This window comes from Tamandua tetradactyla, chromosome 19 (genome assembly GCF_023851605.1).
Source record: "Tamandua tetradactyla isolate mTamTet1 chromosome 19, mTamTet1.pri, whole genome shotgun sequence".
NCBI classification, from domain to species: Eukaryota; Metazoa; Chordata; class Mammalia; order Pilosa; family Myrmecophagidae; genus Tamandua; species Tamandua tetradactyla.
In genome coordinates, this window is record NC_135345.1 from 56,847,337 (window position 1) to 56,874,055 (window position 26,719).

At 36.8% G+C, this 26,719-nt stretch overlaps 2 protein-coding genes across 15 annotated transcripts in view; one reads left to right on the plus strand and one right to left on the minus strand.

Moving 5' to 3' along the window:
• Positions 1–11,864, plus strand: part of CRACD (capping protein inhibiting regulator of actin dynamics) — a 337,455-nt gene extending 325,591 nt beyond the window's left edge. For 3 of the 4 annotated variants that reach the window (XM_077136935.1, XM_077136938.1, XM_077136936.1), the window contains 2 exons: positions 7,273–7,435; positions 8,638–11,863. In XM_077136935.1, the coding sequence (XP_076993050.1) occupies positions 7,273–7,435; positions 8,638–8,798 (324 nt within the window). In that variant the 3' untranslated portion in view covers positions 8,799–11,863. Of the gene's footprint in view, positions 1–7,272; positions 7,436–8,637 lie in introns of all 4 variants that reach the window. The other variant, XM_077136939.1, reaches the window with a different exon arrangement.
• A 2,338-nt stretch (positions 11,865–14,202) lies between these two features.
• The window catches only part of AASDH (aminoadipate-semialdehyde dehydrogenase), a 35,318-nt gene continuing 22,801 nt past the window's right edge, over positions 14,203–26,719 (minus strand). For 10 of the 11 annotated variants that reach the window (XM_077136946.1, XM_077136942.1, XM_077136944.1 and 7 more), the window contains 4 exons: positions 24,221–24,384; positions 22,777–22,899; positions 22,161–22,292; positions 14,203–14,704 (listed from right to left, as the gene is read on the minus strand). In XM_077136946.1, the coding sequence (XP_076993061.1) occupies positions 14,315–14,704; positions 22,161–22,292; positions 22,777–22,899; positions 24,221–24,384 (809 nt within the window). In that variant the 3' untranslated portion in view covers positions 14,203–14,314. Of the gene's footprint in view, positions 14,705–22,160; positions 22,293–22,776; positions 22,900–24,220; positions 24,385–25,499; positions 25,640–26,719 lie in introns of those variants that run through there. The other variant, XM_077136950.1, reaches the window with a different exon arrangement.

Consider the following 26,719-nt stretch of genomic DNA (forward strand, 5'->3'; position numbering starts at 1 on the left):
GTTGATGATAGTGGTACCTCATAAAGTAGCTGTAAGGATTTAATATATGTTAAGTGAGCAAAAGAGTCCTGGCTTATTATCGTCATCTTTTTTTTTCCCCCATGGGTGGGCAACGGGAATCGAACCTGGGTTTCTGGTGTGGCAGGCAAGAACTCTGCCACTGAGCCACCATCATACCACCTGTCATCAGTTTTTGAAATGATTGCATTAGATTATATGATTGTAAATGCTCACTAAAAATCTGTGGTCCTAAGATTTTCTAATATGAACTAATGCCTTTTTTTCTTACTTAAATCTTGGAATATCTACTGAATCTTATATTGAGGCTAATTTTGATATTACCAATAAAAGTTATTTTTGAATTAAAAAAAAAAAAGACATAGACTGGCTGAATGAATAGAAACAGGACCCATCTATATGCTGTCTACAGTAGACTCACTTTAGACCCAAAGACAAAAATAGATCAAAATTAAAAGATTGGGGAAAGTTATTTCATGCAAACAGCAACCAGAAAAGAGCAAGGGTTGCTATACTAATATCTGACAAATTAGACTTAAAATGTAGAACAATTAAAAGATGCAAAGAAAAATACTATGTATTAATAAAAGGGACAATTCAACAAAAAGTCATAACAGTAATAAATATTTATGCACCAAACCAGAGTTCTCCAGAATAAAAATGAGGCAAGCACTGACAACACTGAAGGGAGAAGTAGACACCTCTACCATAATAGTTGGAAACTTCAATTCCTTGTTGTCATCAATGGCTAGAACATTTACACAGGGGATCAATAAGGAAACAGAGATTTTGAATAATATGATAAGCTAGACTTAACAGACATTTAAAGAACATTATACCCCACCACGGCAGGATATACATTTTTCTGTAGTGCTCATGGATCATTATTAAAGATAGACCATATACTGGTCCATTCAGCAAGTCTCAATAAATTTAAAAAGATTAAAATTATACAAAACACTTTCTCAGATCATAATGGAATGAAGTTGTAAATCAATAACAGGCAAAGGGTCAGAAAATTCACAAATATGTAGAGGCTGGGCAACACACACTTAAATAACCAGTGAATCAAGGAAGATATTACAGGAGAAATCAGTAAATATCTTTAGGCAAATGAAAATGGAACACAGCAGTTCAAAATTTATGGAATGCAGCAAAGGTCGTACTGAAAGGGAAATTGTTGCCTTAAATGCCTATATTAAAAAAGAAAAAAGAGGAGGGTGCATGGGTAGTTCAGTGGCTAGAATTCCTGCCTTTTGTATGGGAGACCTGGGTTCGATTTCTGGACTTTGCACCCCCCCCCACCAAAAAAAAAGAACAAAAATCAAATAATTAACCTTTCACTTAAAAGAAAAAGAAAATCAGCTACCCCAGAGCAAACAAAAGGAAAGAAATAAGGAAGATTAGAGCAGAAATAAATGAAATTAAGTATATGAAAACAATTAAGAAAATCAACAAAACCAGAAGTTGGTCTTTGAGAAAATTGATGGATTCTAAGCTAGGCCAACAAAAAAAAAGAGAGAGAATGCAAATAAATAAAATCAGAAGTGAAAGAGGGTACATAACCACTGACCCCACAGAAATAAAGAGATAATGAGAGATACTATGAACAACTATATGCTAATAAACTAGACAATATAGATGTAATGGACAACTTTGTAGAAAGACATGAACAGCCAACACTGACTCAAGAAGAAATAGACCTCAACCAACCAATCACAAGGAAAGAAATTGGCTAAGTCATCAAGAAGCTCCCCAAAAAGAAAAGTCCAGGACCAGGTGGCTTCACATGTGAATTCTACCAAGCATTCAAGAAAGAATTAGTAACAAACCTGCTTAAAATATTCAAAAAAATTGAAGAGAGGGGAAAGCTACTTAACTCATTCTTTGAAGCCAACATTACTCTAATACCAAAGCTAGATAAAGATACTACAAGAAAAGAAAATTGCAGATCAATCTCTTTAATCCTCAACAAATTACTTGCAACTCAAATTCCAGCAGCGCATTAAAAGAATTATACACCATGATCAAGGTGATCTATTCCAGGTAACAAGGCTGGTTCAACACAAGGAAATCAATTAATGTAATACACCATATCAGTTAGTCAAAGCAGAAAAACTACATGATCATCTCAATTGATATAGAAAAGGCATTTGACAAAATTCAACATCCTTTCTTGATGAAAGCACTTCAAAGACTAGAAACAGAAGGGAACTTCCTCAACATGATAAAGGAAATATATGAAGAACCCACAACTAGCATCATCCTCAATGGGAATAAGATGGAATGTTTCCTCTAAGATCAGGAACAAGAAAAGGATGCCCACTGTCACTACTGTTATTCAACATTATGCTGGAAGGTCTAGCCAGAGTAATAAGACTAGAAAAAGAAATAAAAGGCATCCAAATCAGAAAGGAAGAAGTAAAACTCTGTGTTCGCAGATGACACAATACTATACATTGAAAATCCTGAAAAATCTACAGCCAAGCTACTAGTGTTAATAAATGAGTTCAACTAAGTGGCAGGTTACAAAATCAACACCCCCAAAATCAGTAATGTTTCTATACACTACTAATGAGCCATCTGAGGAAGAAATCAAGAAAATTACTCCGTTTACAATGGCAACCAAAAGAATAAAATATTTAGTAATAAACTTAACGATGGACACAAAAACCTACACACAGAAAACTATAATAAATTGCTAAAAGAAATCATGGAAGACCTAAATAAATGGAAGGGCATATTGTGTTTATGGATTGAAAGACTAAATACAGTTAAGATGTCAATTCTACCCAAATTGATTTATAGATTCAATGCAATACCAGTTAAAATCCCAACAACCCACTTTGCAGAAATAGGAAAAGCAATAATGAAATTTATTTGGAAGAGCAGTGTTCCCCGAATAGCTGAAAATATCTTGAGAAAGAAAAATGAAGTGGGAGATCTCATACTACCTCACTTTAAAGCATATTACAAGGTCACAGTAGTCAAAACAGCATGGTACTGGCATAGAGATAGATATGCTGACCAATGGAATCAAATTCAGCGTTCAGATGTAGACCCTCTTATATATGGACAATTGATCTTTGATTAGGTGGTCAAGCCAACCCACATGGAACAGAGCAGCCTCTACAGTAAATGGTATTTGGAGAACTGAATATCCATATGCAAAAGAATGAAAGAGGATCTATATCTCACATTACTATCCAAAAATTAACTCAGAATGGATCAATGACCTAAACATTAGAGTTAAGACCATAAAACCCAAATGTCCATCAACAGAGGAGTGGTTAAACAAGCTGTGTATATACATATGATGGAATATTACACAGCTATTAGACAGAATAAAGTCATGAAGCATATAGCACGTGGATGAACCTTGAGGAGAAAATGCTGAGTGAAATTAGGCAGATAAATACTGTTTTGTCTCACTAGTATGACAAACATTAATGAGAAAACTTTGAGAGTTAAAGTTAAGAACACGGGTTATCAGAATAGAAGAGGATAGAGACTGGGCATTTGGCTCTCAAGGAATACGAAGTGTGTAACAGGACTGACTGCAAAAATTCAGAAATGGATAGCACAATACTACCTGATGGTAGCACAATAATATAAGCACACTGAATGAAGCTGAATGTGAGTATGGCTGAGAGGAGAAAGGCTGGGGCAAGTATGACACCAGAAGAAAAGATAGAGAATAAAGACTGAGAAGGTATAACTTAGGAATAGCTGGAGTGGACAATGATGGTGATTAAATGTATACTTATAAAAACATTCTTGCATGAGGGAGAACAGACTAATTTCAACATTGCAAGTGTTGAAATAGGATGGTATACAGGAAAAAGTACAGTCAATGCAAGCTAGGGTCTACATTCAACAGTAACATTGCAATATGCTTCCACTGAATGTAACAAAGGCATTATGCCAAAACTAAATGTCCGCAGGCATTAGTTTTGGAGCATGGAGAGGGGGTATGGATTACCTTATGAAAGAAAAGAAAATGTCTTCAGAGAGATTTTGGTGACGAAGGCATGGCTATTTACATAGATTGGATTGTATGATGTGAGGATAAATCTCTAAAAATGAACAGAGAGAAACAAGTGCCAAAGAAAATGAAGAAAGAGATGTACCTATTCATTTGGTAAGGAAATGGTGAGGTGCAGCCCTTTGGAGGGCAGTGTGGTGTTTCCATAGGAGGGTAGGGGTGTGGTTGCCATGTGATCCTGAAACCCCGTTGCTCAGACATGAATGGACACTTGCACACTGGTGTATCTGTTGGCAGTGCTCACAATTTGCAATGGACGGAGGTGGCCTAAGGGTGCAGCCACTGAGAAATGGAAGGGGAAACTGTGGTGTACACATGCACCAGACTGCTGAGTGGCTCGGTAAGAAGGAACAAAGTTGTGAGGCATGCAGCTAAGTGAATGAAACTTCAGGACAGTGTTCTGAGTGAAATAGCAGAAACAAGAAGGCAGATATTATCATGCCTCACTCATATGGACTAACTATAATATACAAACTCAGGCTATTGTAAAGGGTCCTAGATTGTAAGCTCTTATAGCAGTCACATATATTCAGGAGTTTTAACTGTTCTTTCTCAATTCTGAGATACTGAGCTGTTTATATATAACCTGTTGTTCCCAGAAACTTCAAGTATTTATGTGACACCTGAGACCCTAAGTTAGAGCACTGAAACTGTGAAAGCACTGAAACAGCAACTGTTTAAAAAGTTGAAGAAGTGATCAGACTTCAAATAGAGGTATGAGTGAAGCTGATCTGGATAGGACTAAGGTAAATCAGAATACAAGGTAAAGGATGATATGGTCCATATTTTACAACTTCAACTTCTATGTGAGACCAAAGAGAGAGATGTTTATTTGGTGCAAAATTTATATTTAGGTGTTTTCGTTTGCTAACTGCCCGAATGCAATATAATCGCATTCCAGAAACGGAATGACTTTTAAAAAAAGGGAATTTGATAAGTTGCAAGTTAACACTTTTTAGGCCATGGAAATGTCCCAATTAAAGCAAATCTGTAGAAGTGTCCAATCTAAGGCATGCAGGGAAAGATACCTTGATTCAAAAAGGCTGATGAAGTTCAGGGTTTCTCTCTCAAGTGGAGAGGCGCTTGGCAAACACAGGCAGGGTTTCTCTCTCGGCTGGAAGGGCACATGGCGAACATGGTGTCATCTGCTAGCTTTCTCTCCAACTCCCCAGGAGGCATTTTCCTTCTTCATCTCCAAAAGTCGCTGGCTGGTGGACCCTCTGCTTCATGGTTCCGCGGTGTTCTCTGTTGTGGCTTCCTTGTGGCTCTGTCATTCTTCTCTGCTCTCTCTGAATTTCCAGCTTTCTCCGAAAGGTTTCCTCTTTTATAGGATTCCAGTAAAGTAATCAAGACCCACCTGGAATCCAGTTTAACAACCACCCTTGAGTGAATCACGTCTCCATGGAGATCATCTCATTAAAGTTTCCAACATACAGTACTGAATAGGGATTAGAAGAAACGGCTACCTTTACAAAATGGGATTAAGATTAAAACATGGCTTTTCTAGGGTACATACATCCTTTCAAACCGGCACATTAGGGTAGCACATTATCTAATTTAACTCGTATGGTCAGTTTATTTGAACACCATAAGTACATGGAATCTTGAATAGGGGATGAAATCTTGTTGGTTTGTACAGGTTAATGTGATGTCCTGATATATCCTACAGTAATTTGGGCAGTGAATAAAGAAGTATTTGGAAAGTAATCTTGGGGGACTGGGGAGAAAGGAGGAAATATTAAACTCCCCCTGTCTGGAGAGTTTCAGATATTCACAAGCAGGGGGGACAATCAATTGAATAGGCTGAGCCCTAAATCTTGGGGTTCGCTCCTATGAAACTTAATCCTGTAAAGGAAAAGCTAGACCTCCTTATAATCATTGCCAGAGAACCTCTTTTGTTTCTTAGATGTGGCCTCTCTCTCTAAGTCAACTTGGCAGGTGAACTCACTGCCCTCCCGCCGAAGTGGGACATGCCTTCCGGGGTCTAAATCTCCCTGGCAATATGGGGTAGAACTCTTGAGATGAGCTGGGACCCAGCATCATGGGATTGAGAAAGCCTTCTTGACCAAAAGGAGGAAGAGAGAAATGAAACAAAATAAGGGTTAAGTGGCTGAGAGATTTCAAACAAAATTGTGATGTTATCCTGGAAGTTATTCTTACGCATTATATAAATATCCCTTTTTGGTTTATGGTGTTTTGGAGTGGCTGGAGGGAAGTACCTGAAACTGTTGAGCTGTGTTCCAGTAGCCTTGATTCTTGAAGACGACTGATAACTGTATAGCTTTTACAACTTGACTGTGTCATTGTGAAAATCTTGTCTGATGCTCCTTTTATCCAGAGCATGGACAAATGAGTAAATAAATAAGAATAAAAAATAAACTGATAATAGAGGGGATAAAGGATTTTTAAAAATGGTTATCATGTGGGAGACCAGGTTTGATTCCCGGACCATGCACCACCAACCTCCCCCCCCCCCCCAAAAAAAAAATGGGTAGATTGCAGTACTTAGTGATCAATGAGAGGGAGAGGTAAGGAGTATGGGATGTATGAGTTGTTTCTTTTTTTTTTTTTCGTTCTTTTTCTGGAGTGATGCAAGTGTTCTAAAAATGATCATGGTGATGAGTACATAACTATATGATATGAGCCATTGATTGTATACTATGGCTGGACTGTATGTGTGTGAAGATTTCTCAATAAAAATATTTTTTAAATAAGTAAAGGCTATTTAGAAAGGGTAAAGCAATAAATTGGCCACCATTAAACCAGAGAAGTGGTTCAGTATGAAATTTGATTCCGTTTCATTACCTTTTTAGATTAATCTGGCTTGGAGGAATCCATGATGCATATGGTAGCAGTGATACACACACACAACAATTAGATGAGAAGTATGAAAATGATTTTATTTCATCAGGGTGTTGAGAGGAAATCAGGAGTCTTGCTATATTGTGCTGATTTTATGGTTGGTTAGTTGTGGCTCTTGTAGGAAAAGACCCTGCTCTCTTTGGCATATTTGAATAAACTCCTCTTAATCACTGGGAGGCGGGAGGGTGTGTGGTGAGCGAACACTGCTCGAAAGCGAAGCCCAGTCCCACCTTGGGAGCGTGGCAGGGGGTGGCGCTGGCTCATGGAAGCCTCAAGACCTGCAGGGTCAGGCATTCCATGTTTTGAGGTGGGCAACCATGCTTTACCTGACTTTTTCTGCTGACCAGGTCACTACCAGCCCACAGCCTGGAAGCAGCAGTGTCAGCAGAGCTAGTTTCCTGCACAAGTCTACTGTTCAGCCAGAAGAGAAGAAGCTGGAGACAGCAGTGTCTAAGCTTGAGCGCAGAGAACAGCTCAAAAAGGCCAACACTCTTCCCACATCTGTAACAGGTAAAGAGTGGGGTAATAGAGCATGCTTTATTTACTGCAGTGTATTAACTTGTGCAGCATTTTAGGTATTTTGAATCCAGCTGTCTCATATCCCATTCACAAACTTGGGCACTGATAAAGCTCATTGGTAAACTCACCCCTCTCCTCCCAGGTGGTGTGATGGTCAGTGTTTAACAGTCAGCTCTTGAGGGGTTGGGGAGACCTTTGATTTGTACATTTTCAATTTTTCTAGGTGCAAATACTTCCACCATGACCAATTTCAAGCTATTAATGTGACTTCAACTCACTAAATTCTCGAACATTTTAGAAGGCAATATGAACCACTGCCAACACCCCACTGCCTGTGGTCTGACAAAGTTAGGTTTATTAAGTTACTGCAGGCAGGAAGGCCACAAAGGAAGAGACATGATTATATAGGAGTTGGGGAAAAGAGTGGAGTTGAGGTAAAATTTAAATGGAGCAGTGTTTTGATAGGCCCAAAGCAAAGCAGGGCTGCACATAAAGGGGTTAACATCAGGTCTGACCTGAAAAGTGGACTTAGGGTCCTGTTTCCTTTGAAACTACAAAGTTAAAATAAATGTGTAGGATGTTGTTCTGAAAACCCCTTGCCTAGAACCCTGCACCTAGGAAATCAAAGCTGCTTCTCTGTATCACAGTGACCAACAGGGCTCAGATATTCAGGCAAGAGTGGACATTCCGTTCTCACTGATGTGATTCATATTGCAAAGTACTTGACAGTCCATGATTCTAGAAAACAAGCTCTCCAGACCTGTGTTCTTGAAGTGAAATTAATAAGTTGTTTTTGTATGTCTATAACCTGCAAGAGATGTATGTTTTTTTGTTTTTTATTTTTAAGATTCTCTTTCCAGTTAGGAGGTAAAATGATCCAATGTTTCCCACTGTTCCCTTATTCTAAGTGACTTGGAGGATGGGAGAATCTAAACAAGCTCCCTTGCAGGGGTTATTAGGTCTTTTTTTTTTTACCCAGACAACACTGTTCCACAAAGGAGGGCACACAACTCCAAGACCCAGGCTTTTCTCTGCCTTGCTTACCTGATGGTTAAAGTCTAGAAATGTAAAGAGGTCTCACTATTAAAGCTACATTTACTATTTAGTGAGGGGAAAAGAAAAACAAACCTCTGATAAATGAAAATGCTGTTCTGACTTACTCCCTTCTCCTTTTCCTTCCAAACAAAATCCAGTGGAGATCTCTGATTCAGCTCCCCCAACACCACTGGTGAAAGAAGTCACGAAGAGGTTTTCCACCCCAGATGCTGCCCCTGTGTCGACAGAACCAGCCTGGCTGGCTTTGGCCAAAAGGAAAGCAAAGGCCTGGAGCGACTGCCCACAGATTATTAAGTAAAGAGTGACTCTCTGCCATTCCTACAACCAGTTTTGGCTCCTCTCTTGCCCTTTTAATTAATTTATTTTTTTTATATGATGCAAAGAAACCAAGCTAGGAAAAAAGAAGCATGTCTTATAGGCTCTGAAATAATGTTTAGAAGCTGAACTGGTGGTGTTCATTGCAAAGAATGTATTTGCACAAATGTAGGCCCTGGTGCCTTGTGCTCCTCCTAGTTCTAAAGAAAAACTTCTGTCTAAAGAAACACATGAAGCAAAATCTCCAAACTCAGAACTCCTCACAAGAGCCTGCCATACCCACCCTATGGCCCTTCCTTACAGATAGGCCCACACACAATTTCAAATATGTACTTTTGCCAATCTTTGTAATGGTGTTTTGATTCTCTATTCCAATTTCTGTTATTCAAAATATTTACTTAGTGGATGTTTGGAGATTTCTACCCTTTTCTATGGTGATGGTGAAAGGATCATATATAGATGGAAACTAGAACATCTGTCCTCCTGAATGTAATGAGTCACCAGGGATCAGAAGCAACCATCTGGCTCCCAATTCTGTGCCCATTTCTGGTTTTCATGGATTTTTCCCATCGTGAAGCTGTAACACAGGCCAGTCCGGACACTCTTCTCCTACACTGTTACCCACAAGCCCCATTAGACCAGAGCGTCCTTAAAGACATGTTGAGGGATTTGGCCCCCATTGGCTCCAAGGGAACATTTTTATTTGATAGGAAATTTTACATCAGAGCTACACATTCTCTTTCTGTCTCTGAGAATCCCTATCTAGTGCAGTGGTTCTTAAGATGTCAGATCTTCTGAAGACAGAGCCAGGAATTCTTGCCAAGTCTCTTCAGATGAATTCTAATATATCCCAAAGGTTGAGAATTACTGATCAAATGTAATCTAGTTTGTCAGACTTTAAAGGGAGAGCCTCATTTTACCCAAAGAAGTAAAAGACACAAAAAGTAATTAACACAACTCCCCCAACTAGTTAGATATTACACAATAAGGGAGGCTCTGACATGTCTCTGAAAATATCCTTAGGTCTTTCGGGAAATGGGGAAAGTAACAGGAAGCCAAAATTTGGAGCCCTTGTACTAAGGACTACTGCAAGATGTTTTTTTCCTTACCATAATTGAGTAATTCATATTTAGAGACAAATGTTCAGTAGCATTTGTAATTTAGAGCATTCACCTTGCTACCTTTAAAAAAAACAAAACTCAGATGTTTGAGTGGCCTTGTTATTGTCATACACGTGTTCAGATAAAGGGACTTCGCATTTAAATCCACATAGATTCACTTTTTTTCCCCTTAATTTGCTTTATGTGAAAGATAAACACACCAGCAAACCCATATTTTGCTATTAACTTTATATTTCATGGTCTTGATATATTCCCCTTCTCTTTGATTCTCATTCCAAAATATACATACAAATCCTTTGCCAGGGGCAGGGGAGATTACATCCGTTTTCCTCTTCTACAAAAACACATTTTATTAGTAACCATCATCACTTTCCTTTAAGCTCACTCAGTATGCAATGTGCTGTTATTCTATCATATACCCTTAAGGAAAGATGATAGCATCCACATAGAAAGCATTTTCTGAGAGCCAGCACTCAGCTTCACTATAGCAGCTGGCTTGAGTGGTCAAGTGGGTAGTTGCACTCTTGAAAGATGAATTTATTATTACATATACAGGCCCTTCAGACTGTTAAGAAACAATGTAACTTTAATTTTTTTATTGCTATGGAAAGTAATTAATATTCCACTACATGTTTTCCATACTGATGTTCATTTATAAATCTTGTATGTAGGCATTTGTTAGTTACAATGGTTTCCTCACCAATGAAACTGGGGATCTTTCCAGCTAGAGCCCTGGACTTAAGAGTGCTACAGTAACACTTCTGAACTGACTTCTTTCATCCTATAAGCTTTGTATATCACAGCAATGGCAGAGAAAGGGTGAGGGAATCAAATCATTAAGAAATAATGATAGATGAATCAACTCTGAACTGACTCACCTCCCATTAAGCCCATACAAAGTAGGAGAAATACCTCAGTTAAAACTTTTACATCAAAGTCTTTAAGAGTATAAAGAGAGTATACTGAGAAAACAACAGTCATAGAAATTACTTCCAAGTAACTTCCAAAGGGTACATGTTTAACATTTCATGTGAAAATTATCCCAAATTTGCACTAAATACCAATGAAGTGTTATTTTGCTTTAGTTGTGCTGCAGATTTTCCTGACCAGCAATGGGGAAATTCTTTAAAAACATATTAAAAATTCAAGACAGTTTTGTTTTTTTTAAAAAGTGAATGATTGCTATGTTAAATCACAAGCATACAAAAGCTTCAAGTTTTTGTTTTTTTAATTTTAACAAACACATACTTCTCCTGGAAAGGTTATAGATGATTAACCTCTGTTCATAGACTTATATATAAAATTAGAGTTTTTTGTTTACTTTTTTAATTTTTCAAGTGCAATTGTTTCTTACAGACATTATTAATTACTATTAAATTATAATTTTAGCCAGTTATCAGCAAATGTATAGTATGTATTCATTGTCTCTTGTGACGTTTAGTTTAATTGCTTATTTTAAAGCAGAAACATTAGAATTACATGTGTCTTGCAATATTTTTACCAAAATAAAATTAAGTAGTTAAAATGAAAATAATTTAGTGTGATTTTAATGTTATTTTGAGATTTTTGGTTGTATAAAGTTTTAATGTAAAATGTCCATTATTGAAGGGAAAAGATCTTTCAATAAAAAATACACACAAGCTCTTCAGCACTGATGGAATTTCCTTTTCAGGTTGTTTTTACTAATTTCAATGATCATCTACTTGCATTAAATTTACATAGCTATTCTTGAACACAAAACATTTTGAGATGTATACTATGGTGCTTTATTGTATTTCTCACTAATGTTCTTTCTCTGGGGGGGGAGAAAAACAGTAACAGCACCAAATAAAATTTATATCACTATCCTAAATTAAACTTGAATTTTCCGTCTCAAACAAAATGATCCTAATGACTCCTTACTCAGAGTATGGGCCATGGAACAGCAGCATCTGCATCCACTGGGAGCACGTTTGAAATGAAGGTCTAGGTCCCCACCCTAGGCCTACTAAATCATCACAGGGCCAGGACTAGAGTGAATGAGGTGAGTGCGTTACTGGCCTTGGGTGCCAAAAAAAAAAAAAATCAGTAACAAAAATAATATTTTAATACAGCATTTCAAAAAATAAAAATTTTACCAAAAAAAAAAAACAATGATAAAATATCAACATTGTAAATAAAGGCTCAGCATTACAATATTTTCTTTTGCCTCACTCATACTGATCGCTGGCCTCAACCTTCTGGCCCTGCTGCTGAGATTCAGAGGCACATGAAGGCTTGAGAAACACTGTTCTAAAATAGTTACAGAAAACCTGGCAGAAGATTTATCATTCTTTTTGGCTAAAAATCCTTAACTCCCCTTTTATGTTTGGGGGAGTCTCAAACTCATAGGTCTTGGTGGGAGGTAGCACCGACCTCACACCACAGATCAAATGCCTTATGTGCTTTCCTAGCCGCCCCCACCCCCACCCTGGGCATGGGATCTAAATTTCACTTTTAATTGGAGGAGACTGCATTGAAAACAGGGATGGAAGAGTTGTGAGGAATTCTGCAGTGCAGGACACTCCATTTGCCAGGGCATCAGCAGCAGCGATGCTAGTAATGGGGCACAACATCTAGTACTATTGGTGTCAGATATAAGTTGAGCATTTATAACTTCAAGACAGCAGCTATCTTCACCAGGCCAAAATTATATGGCAATTACAGGCATGCATTTTTCCTGGCTATAGATATCTTCGCAATTCTCTGAGCCACTCAACATTATTTAAAAAAAAATTCATTTCTGCTCTGAGTTGGCTTTATTGCTTGCAACCAAGAACTTGATAGTTGGCTTGATAGTTGAAGCTTTACTGACAGATAACTGGACAAACTAAATAATACTGCAGTTGATCTTACAGATAGATAGGTGAAGGAGAAAGTTCAGTAACAGCTTACATTTTTGTTAAAGTGCTCAGCATGGTATATGGGATGTAATGTGCCCTAAATAGTTATTACTATTATTAGTACCTAAATTCAAAAGCATCATCTGAGCTCTATCATGAAATTTCAAAGAAAATTAAGATGCTTTTCACCTACTAAATATTTTAAGTGACATGGAAAAGAGGAAGACATATCCTGTTTCATTATTGCTGCATACTACTTCAAACTTAGTACTAACCCAAAACTTAGAGCTTAAAACAACCAGCATTTTATTTCTCATGATTCTGTACACCAGGAATAAATGGCTGGCACCATAGGAAGGTAGTTCAAATGAGCTGAGGGTTGGCTGGAATGGCTGTACTTATATGGCAGCTCAGGGTTCCCAAGGCACAAAAGCTGAAGCTGCCAGGCCATCTTAAGACTTAGCTCAGAAGTGGCACATTGTGAGGGTGCACAAGTAATTGAGTGGTAGAATTCTTGCCTGCCATGCTGGAGACCCAGGTTCAATTCCCAGCCTATGAACCTTAAAAAAAAAGTGACACAGTATAACCTATCCCACCTTCTATGGGTTAAAGCAAGTCATAGGCCAAGCCCAGATGTAAGGAAAGGGGACTATATATACGGTATCACAACGAAGAGGTATAGTTCATTTGGGTTCACCAATGTAACAAACTCCTACAACCACTAATTATTAAAGAGTTATAATCTTAAAGGGAAGACTTAATCCCAGGAAACAGAAGCAAATGCAAAATGCCATGGGACTGAAGAAGAAGCAACTAAAAAATCAGAGATACCATATCAGAGTATAGAGTTTTTTTCCTTTCCTGTTTTTTGTTGTGTTCCTTATCCCCAAGCCATTGAACAAAAAAAGATGTTACAACACCAAACTCTAATAAATTGAGAAATATAGTTGTAAAGAACATTTGCTATCAAAGCTCTGATATCAAAAACTGCAAAAAGAGGATACATCAGCTTGAAACTGTATACTATATATATTTTATTCTACATTTGTATCTTGTTCATTTAAAAACATTAAATGGGGAAGCCAATTCAATAAATAAATCCTACCTTTGAAAACCTTTTGTCATGACTCTCAGTATAAATGAATGAACGGTATACTACATATTACAGACCAAGCTTTTAACCTATTAACTATATTGTGATCTTTTATCCACAGGAGTCTCAGAAGATCATTTGGTGACTACTTAGTCTGTTTCAATTAGAAAATTAGAATATCTCTAACCTAATTTTTTAAAGTGCTACGAAATATATTGTTTTTTTTTCTCAAAATAACTTCTGTGAACAACTTTTGTTGCTCCCAGAGGAAGTAAAAATATGGTTGTTTTCCAATAAAGTATAGTAGGCAAGTTTAATCAAAATATACTCTTTAATATAAAATAAGACTATCCACATAGCTCTATAATTGTAAAATAATATTTCCAACTATCACTAGATGAATGCTGGTAAGGACTGCACCTGATTATTTTTGATTGCCACCCAATAAATCCAGACAATAAACATAATTATTTCTACATCCAATAATAAGCATAGATTCCCAGACCACAGGAGAAGAGAAGACTTCTCCAGGAAGTTCATATACACTTTGCAGTTGTCCGCTCTTAGATTCCAAGATCCACAGTTTCCCATCAGTAGATGCTGCTGCCAGCAATATTTTATTGCTATGGTTGTAACTATGGAAAGCAAATGGTGTTGCATATACCCTTGAAGTAGCTTCAAATTTCCACTGGAGATGACCTTTCATGTTACAACAATAGATAAAGCAATCATGGGAACCAAAAAATATCTCTTGCTGTAATGCTGAGGTACATGGGGATGAAAAAATTGGTCCACTGGTAGAGAACTGCCAAACCTAAAGAGGGTAATAAAAGCAATGATCATTCATTCATCTAATTGCATCAATTCTCCTTTAGATTAAAGCTTCAAGAAGCTCTTACTCTAAGACAAAATGCACTAGAACATTATTATTACATGATTCATCACTACGCAATATTATTAAGTAAATTAATTTTGAACACCAAAAGTTATTCCTAGTATGTTCCAAAAATAGTGAGTTCAAAGACAAAACTGCATTGTGTTTTCAATGTATGTTGTTAAAACTTGCATCCCACTCTTTTCTCCAAATATGGGGAGAAGGAAGTAAGTGAATTGAAAGAGTTTATGAGTGATAACTAATTTAGAACTTTAAACAAACCAAAGAGCTGTATGTCTTCCCTGTAGATATATACTATTTGCTTATTTCAAAGGTACTAATGACAAACCTACCAGCCTGAAGTTTCGGAAGAAAAGGAAAGAAAAGACAAAATTCTAAGTAAAAGCCACATAATAAAGAACAAAAAAAAGAACAATGGGCATGTTCACAATATGATTTATAATCTCAATTCAATCCAAGTCAGGATAGACTAACTCTAATCTTTCTATGGCTTATCCAGAAAAAAAAACACAAAAAAACAGGAGTATTGGCATCTGCCTCTTCTTACTTCTTATGGATCTAGAAGTGAGAACATATTCAAACTACTTTGTAAATAAAAATATTAGGTGAATATAATAAAAGATGTCATCAAAAAGGAATTGTTGCACAAAGCAAAAGGAACTGTAAGGCTATGCAGGGTGAATGTAGAATCAACCCCGGTCATCAATGGTTTAACTTACATTAGTGCTAGCACACTCTCAAGTCCACAAAATAACTTCCCAAATCAAACACAAGCTGAAGTTGTACCACAAATGATAGTCAGTTGTGGGTACTTAAAAGAAATGGAGATTAAAATTCCAAATAAAGTTCTATTCTGGTATTTACCCAGAAGAAGTCTATCCTGTCAGTCACAAAGTTGAGTGTTGGCATGCCCACACAGTGGAACTGTAGCTACACAAAAGATCTGGGCTTTCATAGTAAAAAGTGAGGCCTTCTTTAAAACTTACCTCAACAGAAGTTTCAGTAAAATTGACTAAAACAGGTAAAACTGGGTAGAAAGCTATTAAGCCTATAAAGTATCATCTAAAAATTCAGAAACCCATAGCTTGACAATTAAAGAGAACTAGTTTTCTACACATAGAGTTGAATAATGATGTTCAAAAATTTACTTCAGACTTCCGGAGAAGATGGCAGCTTAGTAAGACGCGCGGGTCTTAGTTCCTCCTCCAGAACAGCTACTAGGGAAGTAGAAACGGTACAGAACAGCTCCCGGAGCCACAACAGAGACCAAGAAGACAGCGTACCCCATTCTGGAACGGCTGACTGGCTGGGAGAACCCGTTGCGGTGAGATCACCAAGGGGTGCGGGCTTCCCCGGGCCGGGGCGGCAGGCGGCCAGAGTCCCTCCCTACCTCCCTCCCGGGCCGGCTGGGAGAATTGGACAGGCGATCCCCTCAAGCCGCGGCGGCTGGCGCCTACACCCCCACGCGTGGCCCCCCGGACCAGCTGGGAGAATTGAATCGGAGATCCCCCAAGCCGCGGAGACCAGCGACCGGGGTCCATTTCAAACACGTGGCTTCCCGGTCCGGCTGGGAATGGTGGATAGGCACTCCCCCAAGCCACGGTGGCCGGTGCCTCCCCACCACGCTTGGCGCCCCAGGCCGGCTGGGAAATTTGGACAGGCGCTCCCCCAAGCCGCGGAAGTCAGCGCGCCCCCACCACGCTTGGCGCCCCGGGCCGGAGGGGAAATTTGGACAGGCGCTCCACCAAGCCGCGGAGGCCGGCGACCCTCCCCACGCGCGGATTCCCGGGCAGGATGGGAGATCTGGATCGGCACTCCCCCAAGCCGCTTCGGCTGGCGAACCTCCCCTACAGCGAGAGTTTTCAAAATTTAAAGGAGCCACAGCATCTTTTACTGGTGGGACCCGCAGAAAGACGAGCGCCACGAGTGCCACCTACTGGGCAGGATAAGAAAAACAGAACCCAGAGACTTCACAGAAAAATCTTTCAACCTGGTGGGTTCCACACCCAGGCAAATCTGAATAATGCCCAGACACCAGCAGAAGATAACGGATCACGCTTGGAAAATTGAAGATACTGCCCAGTCAAAGGAACAAACCAATAGTTCAAATGAGATACAGGAGCTGAGACAACTAATGCTGAATATACGAACAGAAATGGAAAACCTCTTCAAAAACCAAATCGATAAATTGAGGGAGGACCAGAAGAAGACATGGGCTGAACAAAAAGAAGAAATAGAAAAACTAAAAAAACAAATCACAGAACTTATGGGAGTGAAGGACAAAGTAGAAAAGCTGGAAAAAACAATGGATACCTACAATGGTAGATTTAAAGAGACAGAAGCTAGAATTAGTGAATTGGAGGATGGAACATCTGAATTCCAAAAAGAAACAGAAACTATAGGGAAAAGAATGGAAAAATTTGAACAGGGGATCAGGGAACTGAATGAAAATATGAAGCGCACAAATATACGTGTTGTGGGTGTCCCAGAAGGAGAAGAGAAGGGAAAAGGAGGAGAAAAACTAATGGAAGAAATTATCACTGAAAATTTCCCAACTCTTATGAAACCCTAAAATTACAGATCCAAGAAGTGCAGTGCACCCCAAAGAGAATAGACCAAATAGGCGTTCTCCAAGACACTTACTAGTTAGAATGTCAGAGGTCAAACAGAAAGAGAGGATCTTGAAAGCAGGAAGAGAAAAACAATCCATCACATACAAGGGAAACCCAATAAGACTATGTGTAGATTTCTCAGCAGAAACCATGGAAGCTAGAAGACAGTGGGATGATATATTTAAATTATTAAAAGAGAAAAACTGCCAACCAAGACTCCTATATCCAGAAAAATTGTCCCTCAAAAATGAGGGAGAAATTAAAACATTTTCAGACAAAAAGTCACTGAGAGAATTTGTGACCAAGACCAGCTCTACAAGAAATACTAAAGGGAGCACTAGAGTCAGACACGAAAGGACAGAAGAGAGAGATATGGAGAACAGTGTAGAAAGAAGGAAAATCAGATATGATATATATAATACAAAAGGCAAAATGGTAGAGGAAAATATTATCCAAACAGTAATAACATTAAATGTTAATGGACTGAATTCCCCAATCAAAAGGCATAGACTGGCAGAATGGATTAAAAAACAGGATCCTTCTATATGCTGTCTACAGGAAACACATCTTAGACCCAAAGATAAGCATAGATTGAAAGTGAAAGATTGGGAAAAGATATTTCATGCAAATAACAACCAGAAAAGAGCAGGAGTAGCTATACTAATATCTAGCAAATTAGACTTCAAATGAAAAACATTTAAAAGAGACAAAGAAGGATACTATCTACTACTAAAAGGAACAATTAAACAAGAAGATATAACAATCATAAATATTTATGCACCGAACCAGAATGCCCCAAAATACGTGAGGAATACACTGCAAACACTGAAAAGGGAAATAGACACATATACCATAATAGTTGGAGACTTCAATTCACCACTCTCATCAATGGACAGAACATCTAGATAGAGGATAAATGAAGAAATAGAGAATTTGAATATTACTATAAATGAACTAGACTTAACAGACATTTATAGGACATTACATCCCACAACAGCAGGATACACCTTTTTCTCAAGTGCTCATGGATCATTCTCAAAGATAGACCATATGCTGGGTCACAAAGCAAGTCTTAACAAATTTAAAAAGATTGAAATCATACACAACACTTTCTCGGATCATAAAGAAATGAAGTTGGAAATCAGTAATAGGTGGAGTGCCAGAAAATTCACAAATACGTGGAGGCTCAACAACACACTCTTAAACAACGAGTGGGTCAAAGAAGAAATTGCAAGAGAAATTAGTAACCTCGAGGCAAATGAAAACGAAAACACAACATATCAAAACCTATGGGACGCAGCAAAGGCAGTGCTAAGAGGGAAATTTATTGCCCTAAATGCCTATATCAGAAAAGAAGAAAAGGCAAAAATGCAGGAATTAACTGTCCACTTGGAAGAACTGGAGAAAGAACAGCAAACTAATCCCAAAGCAAGCAAAAGGAAAGAAATAACAAAGATTAGAGCAGAAATAAATGAAATTGAAAACATGAAAACAATAGAGAAAATCAATAAGACCAGAAGTTGGTTCTATGAGAAAATCAATAAGATTGATGGGCCCTTAGCAAGATTGACAAAAAGAAGAAGAGAGAGGATGCAAATAAATAAGATCAGAAATGGAAGAGGAGACATAACCACTGACCTCACAGAAATAAAGGAGGTAATAACAGGATACTATGAACAACTTTATGCTAATAAATACAACAATTTAGATGAAATGGATGGGTTCCTGGAAAGACATGAATAACCAACTTTGACTCAAGAAGAAATAGATGACCTCAGCAAACCAATCACAAGTAAAGAAATTGAATCAGTCATTCAAAAGCTTCCCAAAAAGAAAAGTCCATGACCAGATGGCTTCACATGTGAATTTTATCAAACATTCCAGAAAGAATTAGTGCCAACTCTCCTCAAGCTCTTCAAAAAAATCGAAGTGGAGGAAAAGCTACCTAATTCATTCTATGAAGCCAACATCACCCTCATACCAAAACCAGGCAAAGATATTACAAAAAAAGAAAACTACAGGCCAATCTCTCTAATGAATATAGATGAAAAATCCTCAATAAAATTCTAGCAAATCGTATCCAACAACACATTAAAAGAATTATACATCATGACCAAGTAGGATTCATCCCAGGTATGCAAGGATGGTTCAACATAAGAAAATCAATTAATGTAATACACCATATCAACAAATCAAAGCAGAAAAATCACATGATCATCTCAATTGATGCAGAGAAGGCATCTGACAAGATTCAACATCCTTTCCTGTTGAAAACACTTCAAAAGATAGGAATACATGGGAACTTCCTTAAAATGATAGAGGGAATATATGAAAAACCCACAGCTAATATCATCCTCAATGGGGAAAAATTGAAAACTTTTCCCCTAAGATCAGGAACAAGACAAAGATGTTCATTATCACCGCTATTATTCAACATCGTGTTGGAGGTTCTAGCCAGAGCAATTAGACAAGAAAAAGAAATACAAGGCATCAAAATTGGAAAGGAAGAAGTAAAACTATCACTGTTTGCAGACGATATGATATTATACGTCGAAAACCTGGAAAAATCCACAACAAAACTACTAGAGCTAATAAATGAGTACAGCAAAGTAGCAGGTTACAAGATCAACATTCAAAAATCTGTAGCATTTCTATACACTAGCAATGAACAAGCGGAGGGGGAAATCAAGAAACGAATCCCATTTACAATTGCAACTAAAAGAACAAAATACCTAGGAATAAATTTAACTAAAGAGACAAAAGACCTATACAAAGAAAACTACAAAATACTGTTAAAAGAAATCACAGAAGACCTAAATAGATGGAAGGGCATACCGTGTTCATGGATTGGAAGACTAAATATAGTTAAGATGTCAATCCTACCTAAATTGATTTACAGATTCAATGCAATACCAATCAAAATCCCAACAACTTATTTTTCAGAAATAGAAAAACCAATAAGCAAATTTATCTGGAAGGGCAGGCTGCCCCGAATTGCTAAAAACTTCTTCAGGAAAAAAAACGAAGCTGGAGGTCTCATGCTGCCGGACTTTAAGGCATATTATGAAGCCACAGTGGTCAAAACAGCATGTTACTGGCATAAAGATAGATATATCGACCAATGGAATCGAATAGAGTGCTCAGATATAGACCCTCTCATCTATGGACATTTGATCTTTGATAAGGCAGCCAAGCCAACTCACCTGGGACAGAACAGTCTCTTCAATAAATGGTGCCTAGAGAACTGGATATCCATATGCAAAAGAATGAAAGAGGACCCGTATCTCACACCCTATACAAAAGTTAACTCAAAATGGATCAAAGATCTAAACATTAGGTCTAAGACCATAAAACAGTTAGAGGAAAATGTAGGGAGATATCTTATGAAACTTACAATTGGAGGCGGTTTTATGGACCTTAAACCTAAAGCAAGAGCACTGAAGAAAGAAATAAATAAATGGGAGCTCCTCAAAATTAAACACTTTGTGCATCAAAGAACTTCATCAAGAAAGTAGAAAGACAGCCTACACAATGGGAGACAATATTTGGAAACGACATATCAGATAAAGGTCTAGTATCCAGAATTTATAAAGAGATTGTTCAACTCAACAACAAAAAAACAGCCAATTCAATTACAAAATGGGAAAAAGACTTGAACAGACACCTCTCAGAAGAGGAAATACAAATGGCCAAAAGGCACATGAAGAGATGCTCAATGTCCCTGGCAATTAGAGAAATGCAAATCAAAACCACAATGAGATATCATCTCACACCCACCAGAATGGCCATTATCAACAAAACAGAAAATGACAAGTGCTGGAGAGGATGCGGAGAAAGAGGTACACTTATCCACTGTTGGTGGGAATGTCAAAGGGTGCAACCACTGTGGAAGGCAGTTTGGCGGTTCCTCAAAAAAGTGAATATAGAATTGCCATACCACCCAGCAATACCATTGCTTGGTATCTACTCAAAAGACTTAAGGGCAAAGACACAGACGGATATTTGCACACCAATGTTTATAGCAGCATTATTTACAATTGCAAAGAGATGGAAACAGCCAAAATGTCCATCAACAGATAGTGGCTAAACAAAGTGTGGTATATACATACGATGGAATATTATGCAGCTTTAAGACAGAATAAACTTATGAAGCATGTAATAACATGGATGGACCTAGAGAACATTATGCTGAGTGAGTCTAGCCAAAAACTAAAGGACAAATACTGTATGGTCCCACTGATGTGAACCGACATTCGAGAATAAACTTGGAATATGTCATTGGTAACAGAGACCAACAGGATTTAGAAACAGGGTAAGATAATGGGTAATTGGAGCTGAAGGGATACAGACTGTGCAACAAGACTAGATACAAAAACTCAAAAATGGACAGCACAATAATACCTAATTGTAATGTAATTATGTTAAAACACTGAATGAAGCTGCATCTGAGCTATAGTTTTTTTTGTTTGTTTGTGTCTTTTTTTATTATTATTTTTAATTTTTTCTCTATATTAACATTGTATATCTTTTTCTGTTTTTTTGCTAGTTCTTTTCCTAAATCGATGCAAATGTACTAAGAAATGATGATCATGCATCTATGTGATGATGTTAAGAATTACTGATTGCATATGTAGAATGGAATGATTTCTAAATGTTGTGTTAATTTCTTTTTTTCTTTAATTAATAAAAAAAAATTTACTTCAGTTCTCACTTACAACTTTGCCTTTGAGAAAGATATGTGAAAGAGAACTAGAAATTTTCACCTTTTCTCCAAAATGAGTAAAGCAGAGTAAATTCCCATCTACACAACCAATACAAATATACTGTAGACAACACTGTGGAGAAGAGAAGAGTGGTTTTCCACAAGAATATTTCCATATTCTGTTCCCAGTAGCCTGTCAAGGGCAAAAATAAATTTATTACCATTTAAAATCATTTTGCTCTCAGGGACAGAGCTAAAAACATCATAATATATTACAATGGCATGTTGACATTTAAAATGAAGCTCAAGTACAAAGACACAATTATAAAATTAATCAGTGCTATTTATGAGAGCTAGGATAAAAACCCACAATAAAACCAGCAAAGAAATAGCTAGTATATTAAGAACTATCCTTAGGATGAACATGAATAGATTGAGAAAACTCTGCCAATTTAAAAAAAAATAGAAGATAATTTACAAGAACTTTAAATTTTCTCATCTTTCTAGATTGCATGTCAATCTTTTTTTTTATGTGTATTATTTTTAATGAATTATTTTTCAGTGCTACCTGGGTTATATCTAACTGAAAACTACCTCAAGCTTTCAGAATTCAAACCCCAACTAAAAGAATATTAGAGAAAAGATAGGAAAATCAATACATATTATTTTATGCCTACAGGATTTACAGCCAGCAAAAGTCCTTTCAGTGTAGCAAAATATAAGTGATGTGGATTCAGGGTCAAACAAGGAGAAGAAAAGATAGTTGCTCCACATTTTAAGTTCCAAACACATGTCTTTTTCTGCAAATGAGAAAGGAAATGAATTGGTTTTTGTTAAAAGATAACAAACCTACATATTCTATTCCTCATGATAACTATTTATACAATCTGTTGACATCAATTTACATACATTTTATTTTTAGTATACTTTATAATAAAAGCAATATATGCCCATTGTGGAAAACAGGCTAGTGTACAGAAGACAAAGGCTTAGAATAAAGAAGACCCAGAGACACTGTTAACGTTTTAGCAATTTCCCTTTGGATCTTTTAGGTACATACGCACATGATTTAATACAGTTGAGATCATTCTGAATATACAACCTGATATCTTGTTTGCTCACCTGTTTTGAAAATGCATAAATATCATTTTAATGCACAGTATTATCTCAAATGAACAAAAATAATTTCTCTTCCTTACTGACATCATTTGGAAGTCATTTCTTGCCATTATAAACAACTTGAAGTAGACACTTGTTTTTTTTTTTGCATGGGCAGGCACCAGGAATCGAACCTGGGTCTCCAAGACAGAATTCTCAGTGGCAATTGAGCCACCGTCACACTGCCCTGAAGATATTTTAGTATGTATATTTGTCGATGTATCTGATTGTTTTACCAGAATAGATTCCTGGAAGAATTTTACGAGATCAAAGGATATGAAAATATTACCTATTGCAAAGTTATTTTCCTTAGAGGCTTCACCAAGTCACAACCTAACACTCTCATCAGCTTTCAACGTAATCATTTTAATATTTTTTCTAATCTAATACCATTTGTTTGTCTATCTTATGGTTTTAAATTTTCATTCCTTTGATTATTAAAGGTATAAAACATTCAAATAAATATATTTACCTGTCATTCTTCTTTAGGTACCATGAATTTTATTTTCCTTTTGTTTATATGTGGCTTTTAATGTTTTTCTTATTAATTTATATTTGCTCTTTATTTTTAATTATACTTATAAATGAGTTTTAAATGTCACAGTTGTTTCAAATATTTTTCCCAACTTGATTCTTTTAATTTTATAATTCATGTTATAAAAAATTTTTGTTTATATAATCAAGTCATTGATTTTTCCTTTGGTTTTTTTTTTTTTCTATTATCAAGATCATAATTCTAAGCTGTTTACATTTCAAAACTCTAAGTAGAAAATGTATTTCTGGAAAATTTGGTAAGGAAGTTAAAAATGTCTAAGGCATGAATTCAATTAACCCCTTATTCTTTCCTATCTACAATGCTAAATTTGGGAAACAGTTAACACTTGCTCCCTGACTCAACAACAGAAGATAGTTCCATAATCATCTATACTTATGGTGTGGCAGACTGACAGAGTGACTTCTTACATAAATATCCAAAGCATATGCATGCTGGTCATGAGAGCCAATATAAAGGAGTCCTGTGATTGGATCCATGGTTGCAGAGCTTTTGACAGCATCTTGAGTGGCAAACATCCAGTATTTTTCTCCACTATTACTTTTCAAAACATAAACAAATCCATCATAACAGCCTATAGAGAAACATAATATAAAAGATGAGATTTAGATATATCTGTCACTGGAAAACAATTCTTTATACAAAATCATGAGAATTTATGTTTGATGCTCTCTCTCTTTACATGTGTATTTGAGCTCATCTGATTTAAATCTCAGCAATGTGAAGGAGAAACAACAATAATCACTTGCATAAAATACCTATTTAGTAGGAACACCTTATTTTCTAAATATACTCCAAAGTACATTATTACCAGGAAAACAATGAAACATGCTGCAGTGGAGAAAATCTTTGACAGTCCTGAATTCAAACGTCATCATGGCAATATCTGGGCAAATTACCCAGCACTACTGTGCCTCAATTTATTCTTCTGTTAAATACTGTGGCATCTACTTCAAGTATTATTGTAAGAATTAAGGTAATATAATGTGGAAAAATATCCAACATAGAAGGTATTCAAGGAATGCCAATATTCCTTGACCTATTACTGTATCAGGTGCTACTCTATTTTATATCTGTTAACCCATTAATCCTCGAAGTGAGGCAAGCACTATTATTATCCCCATTTCTTAGATGATGAATTGAAGCATAGAGAGATTAAGTTACTAGGGTGAAACTAAACAGCTGATATGTAGCAAAGCCAGGATTTGAATCTAAGTCAAGCTCCAGAACCTGTGCTCTAAACACTTAAACCACCTTTCTCAGCCTGCTGCTACAGATGAGTAAATAGGGCAGGAGTCCCTGACCCTGGTGTAGTCAAAATAATCTAGTTGTAATAGGGCTGGTCAAAATCTACAATTCCCTGGAGTTTATGTAAATCAGTGGCAGTGGAACCTGGGGATAAAACTTAAGGCAATTTCACTGGCCCACAATTAAGTGGATGGTTCCACCTGTAGCCAAAGGTACTGCTTCTCACTTGAATCCCAATTTCCAGTATGCTTCCTGTGTTGTTTTTTTTTTCCCCTGGAGTTAGCGCTTAATTGATAGTAGTAACATGCTGAATGATGAGGAAGAAAAATGTCCTAAGTAGTAGAGTATTCCAGAACTCAGCTGGGCTTTGAAAAATTTCTTTCAGTTCAGCTCAATTAAAAAAAAAAAGCCTACTGCTACATACATATTTAACAGTTATACCTTAATATTCTTTCAACAGCAACAGGTATACCACGCCAATACTTGGAGTCAATAATACCAGGGCATAAGAGATATGGGGTATTTTGGGTTTTCCTTTTTTATGTGACTGTTGTTTTTCTCTTTGGAGCACTGAAAATTTTCTAAAATTGAATGTGACAATGATTGCATAGTTAAATAATGATACTGAGAGACACTGTATATTCTGAATGGAATATATGGTATATGAATATTTCTCAATAAAACGTGTAGATTAAAAAAACAACTCTACTGCTAAAAGAAAATATAGAATAAAATTTTTGTGACCTTGGATTAAGCAACAATGAACAATAAAAGCATTGTTCACAAAGAAAAAGTGATAAATTGGACTTCACTGAAATGAAAACCTCTTTTTTTACTTTTTTGCATGGGCAGGCACCAGGAATCGAACCCAGGTCTCTGGTATGGTAGGTGAGAACTCTGCCTGCTAAGCCACTGTGGCCCACCCAAGAACTTCTCTTTTAAAGACACCGTGTTAAGAGAATGAAAAGAATAGGCAAAGACTGGGAAAAAACAATATGCAAAACATATATCTGAGAAAGGACTCATAGCCAGAATACATTAAAAGCTCTCAGAATTTAATAATAAGAAAACAAACACAATAAAAAACAGTGGGCAAAGGAGGTCAACAAATATTTCATAAAAGAAGATATATGGATGGCAAATAAGCACATGAAAAGATGCTTAATATCATTAGTCATTAGGGAAATGCAAATTAAAACCAGAATGAAATACTACTCCACATCTGTAGAATAAATAAAAAAAAAATTTTTAAAGCTGGCAATACCAAATACTGCCAAGGAGCAGAACAGGTATGAACCTCTCATACAGTGATGATGGTAATGCACAACGGTTCAGTCACTTTGAGAAATAAAGTGACCTTTTGTTAAAGTTAAACCTACACTTATCATACAACCCAGCAATCTCTATCCTAGGTATTTACCCAAGTGAAATAAAAACATGTTCACACACACAAAAAACTGTTCATGAATGCTTACAGCAGCCTTATTCCAAAACTGGAAACAGGTAAAAGTGAATGGATAATTAATAATTACTGATTGCATATGTAGAATTGTATGATTTCTAAATGTTGGGTTAATTTCTTTTTTTCCGTTAATTAATAAAAAAAAAAAGTGAATGGATAAACAAACTGTGGCATATCCACATAAAAGAATATTCAGCAA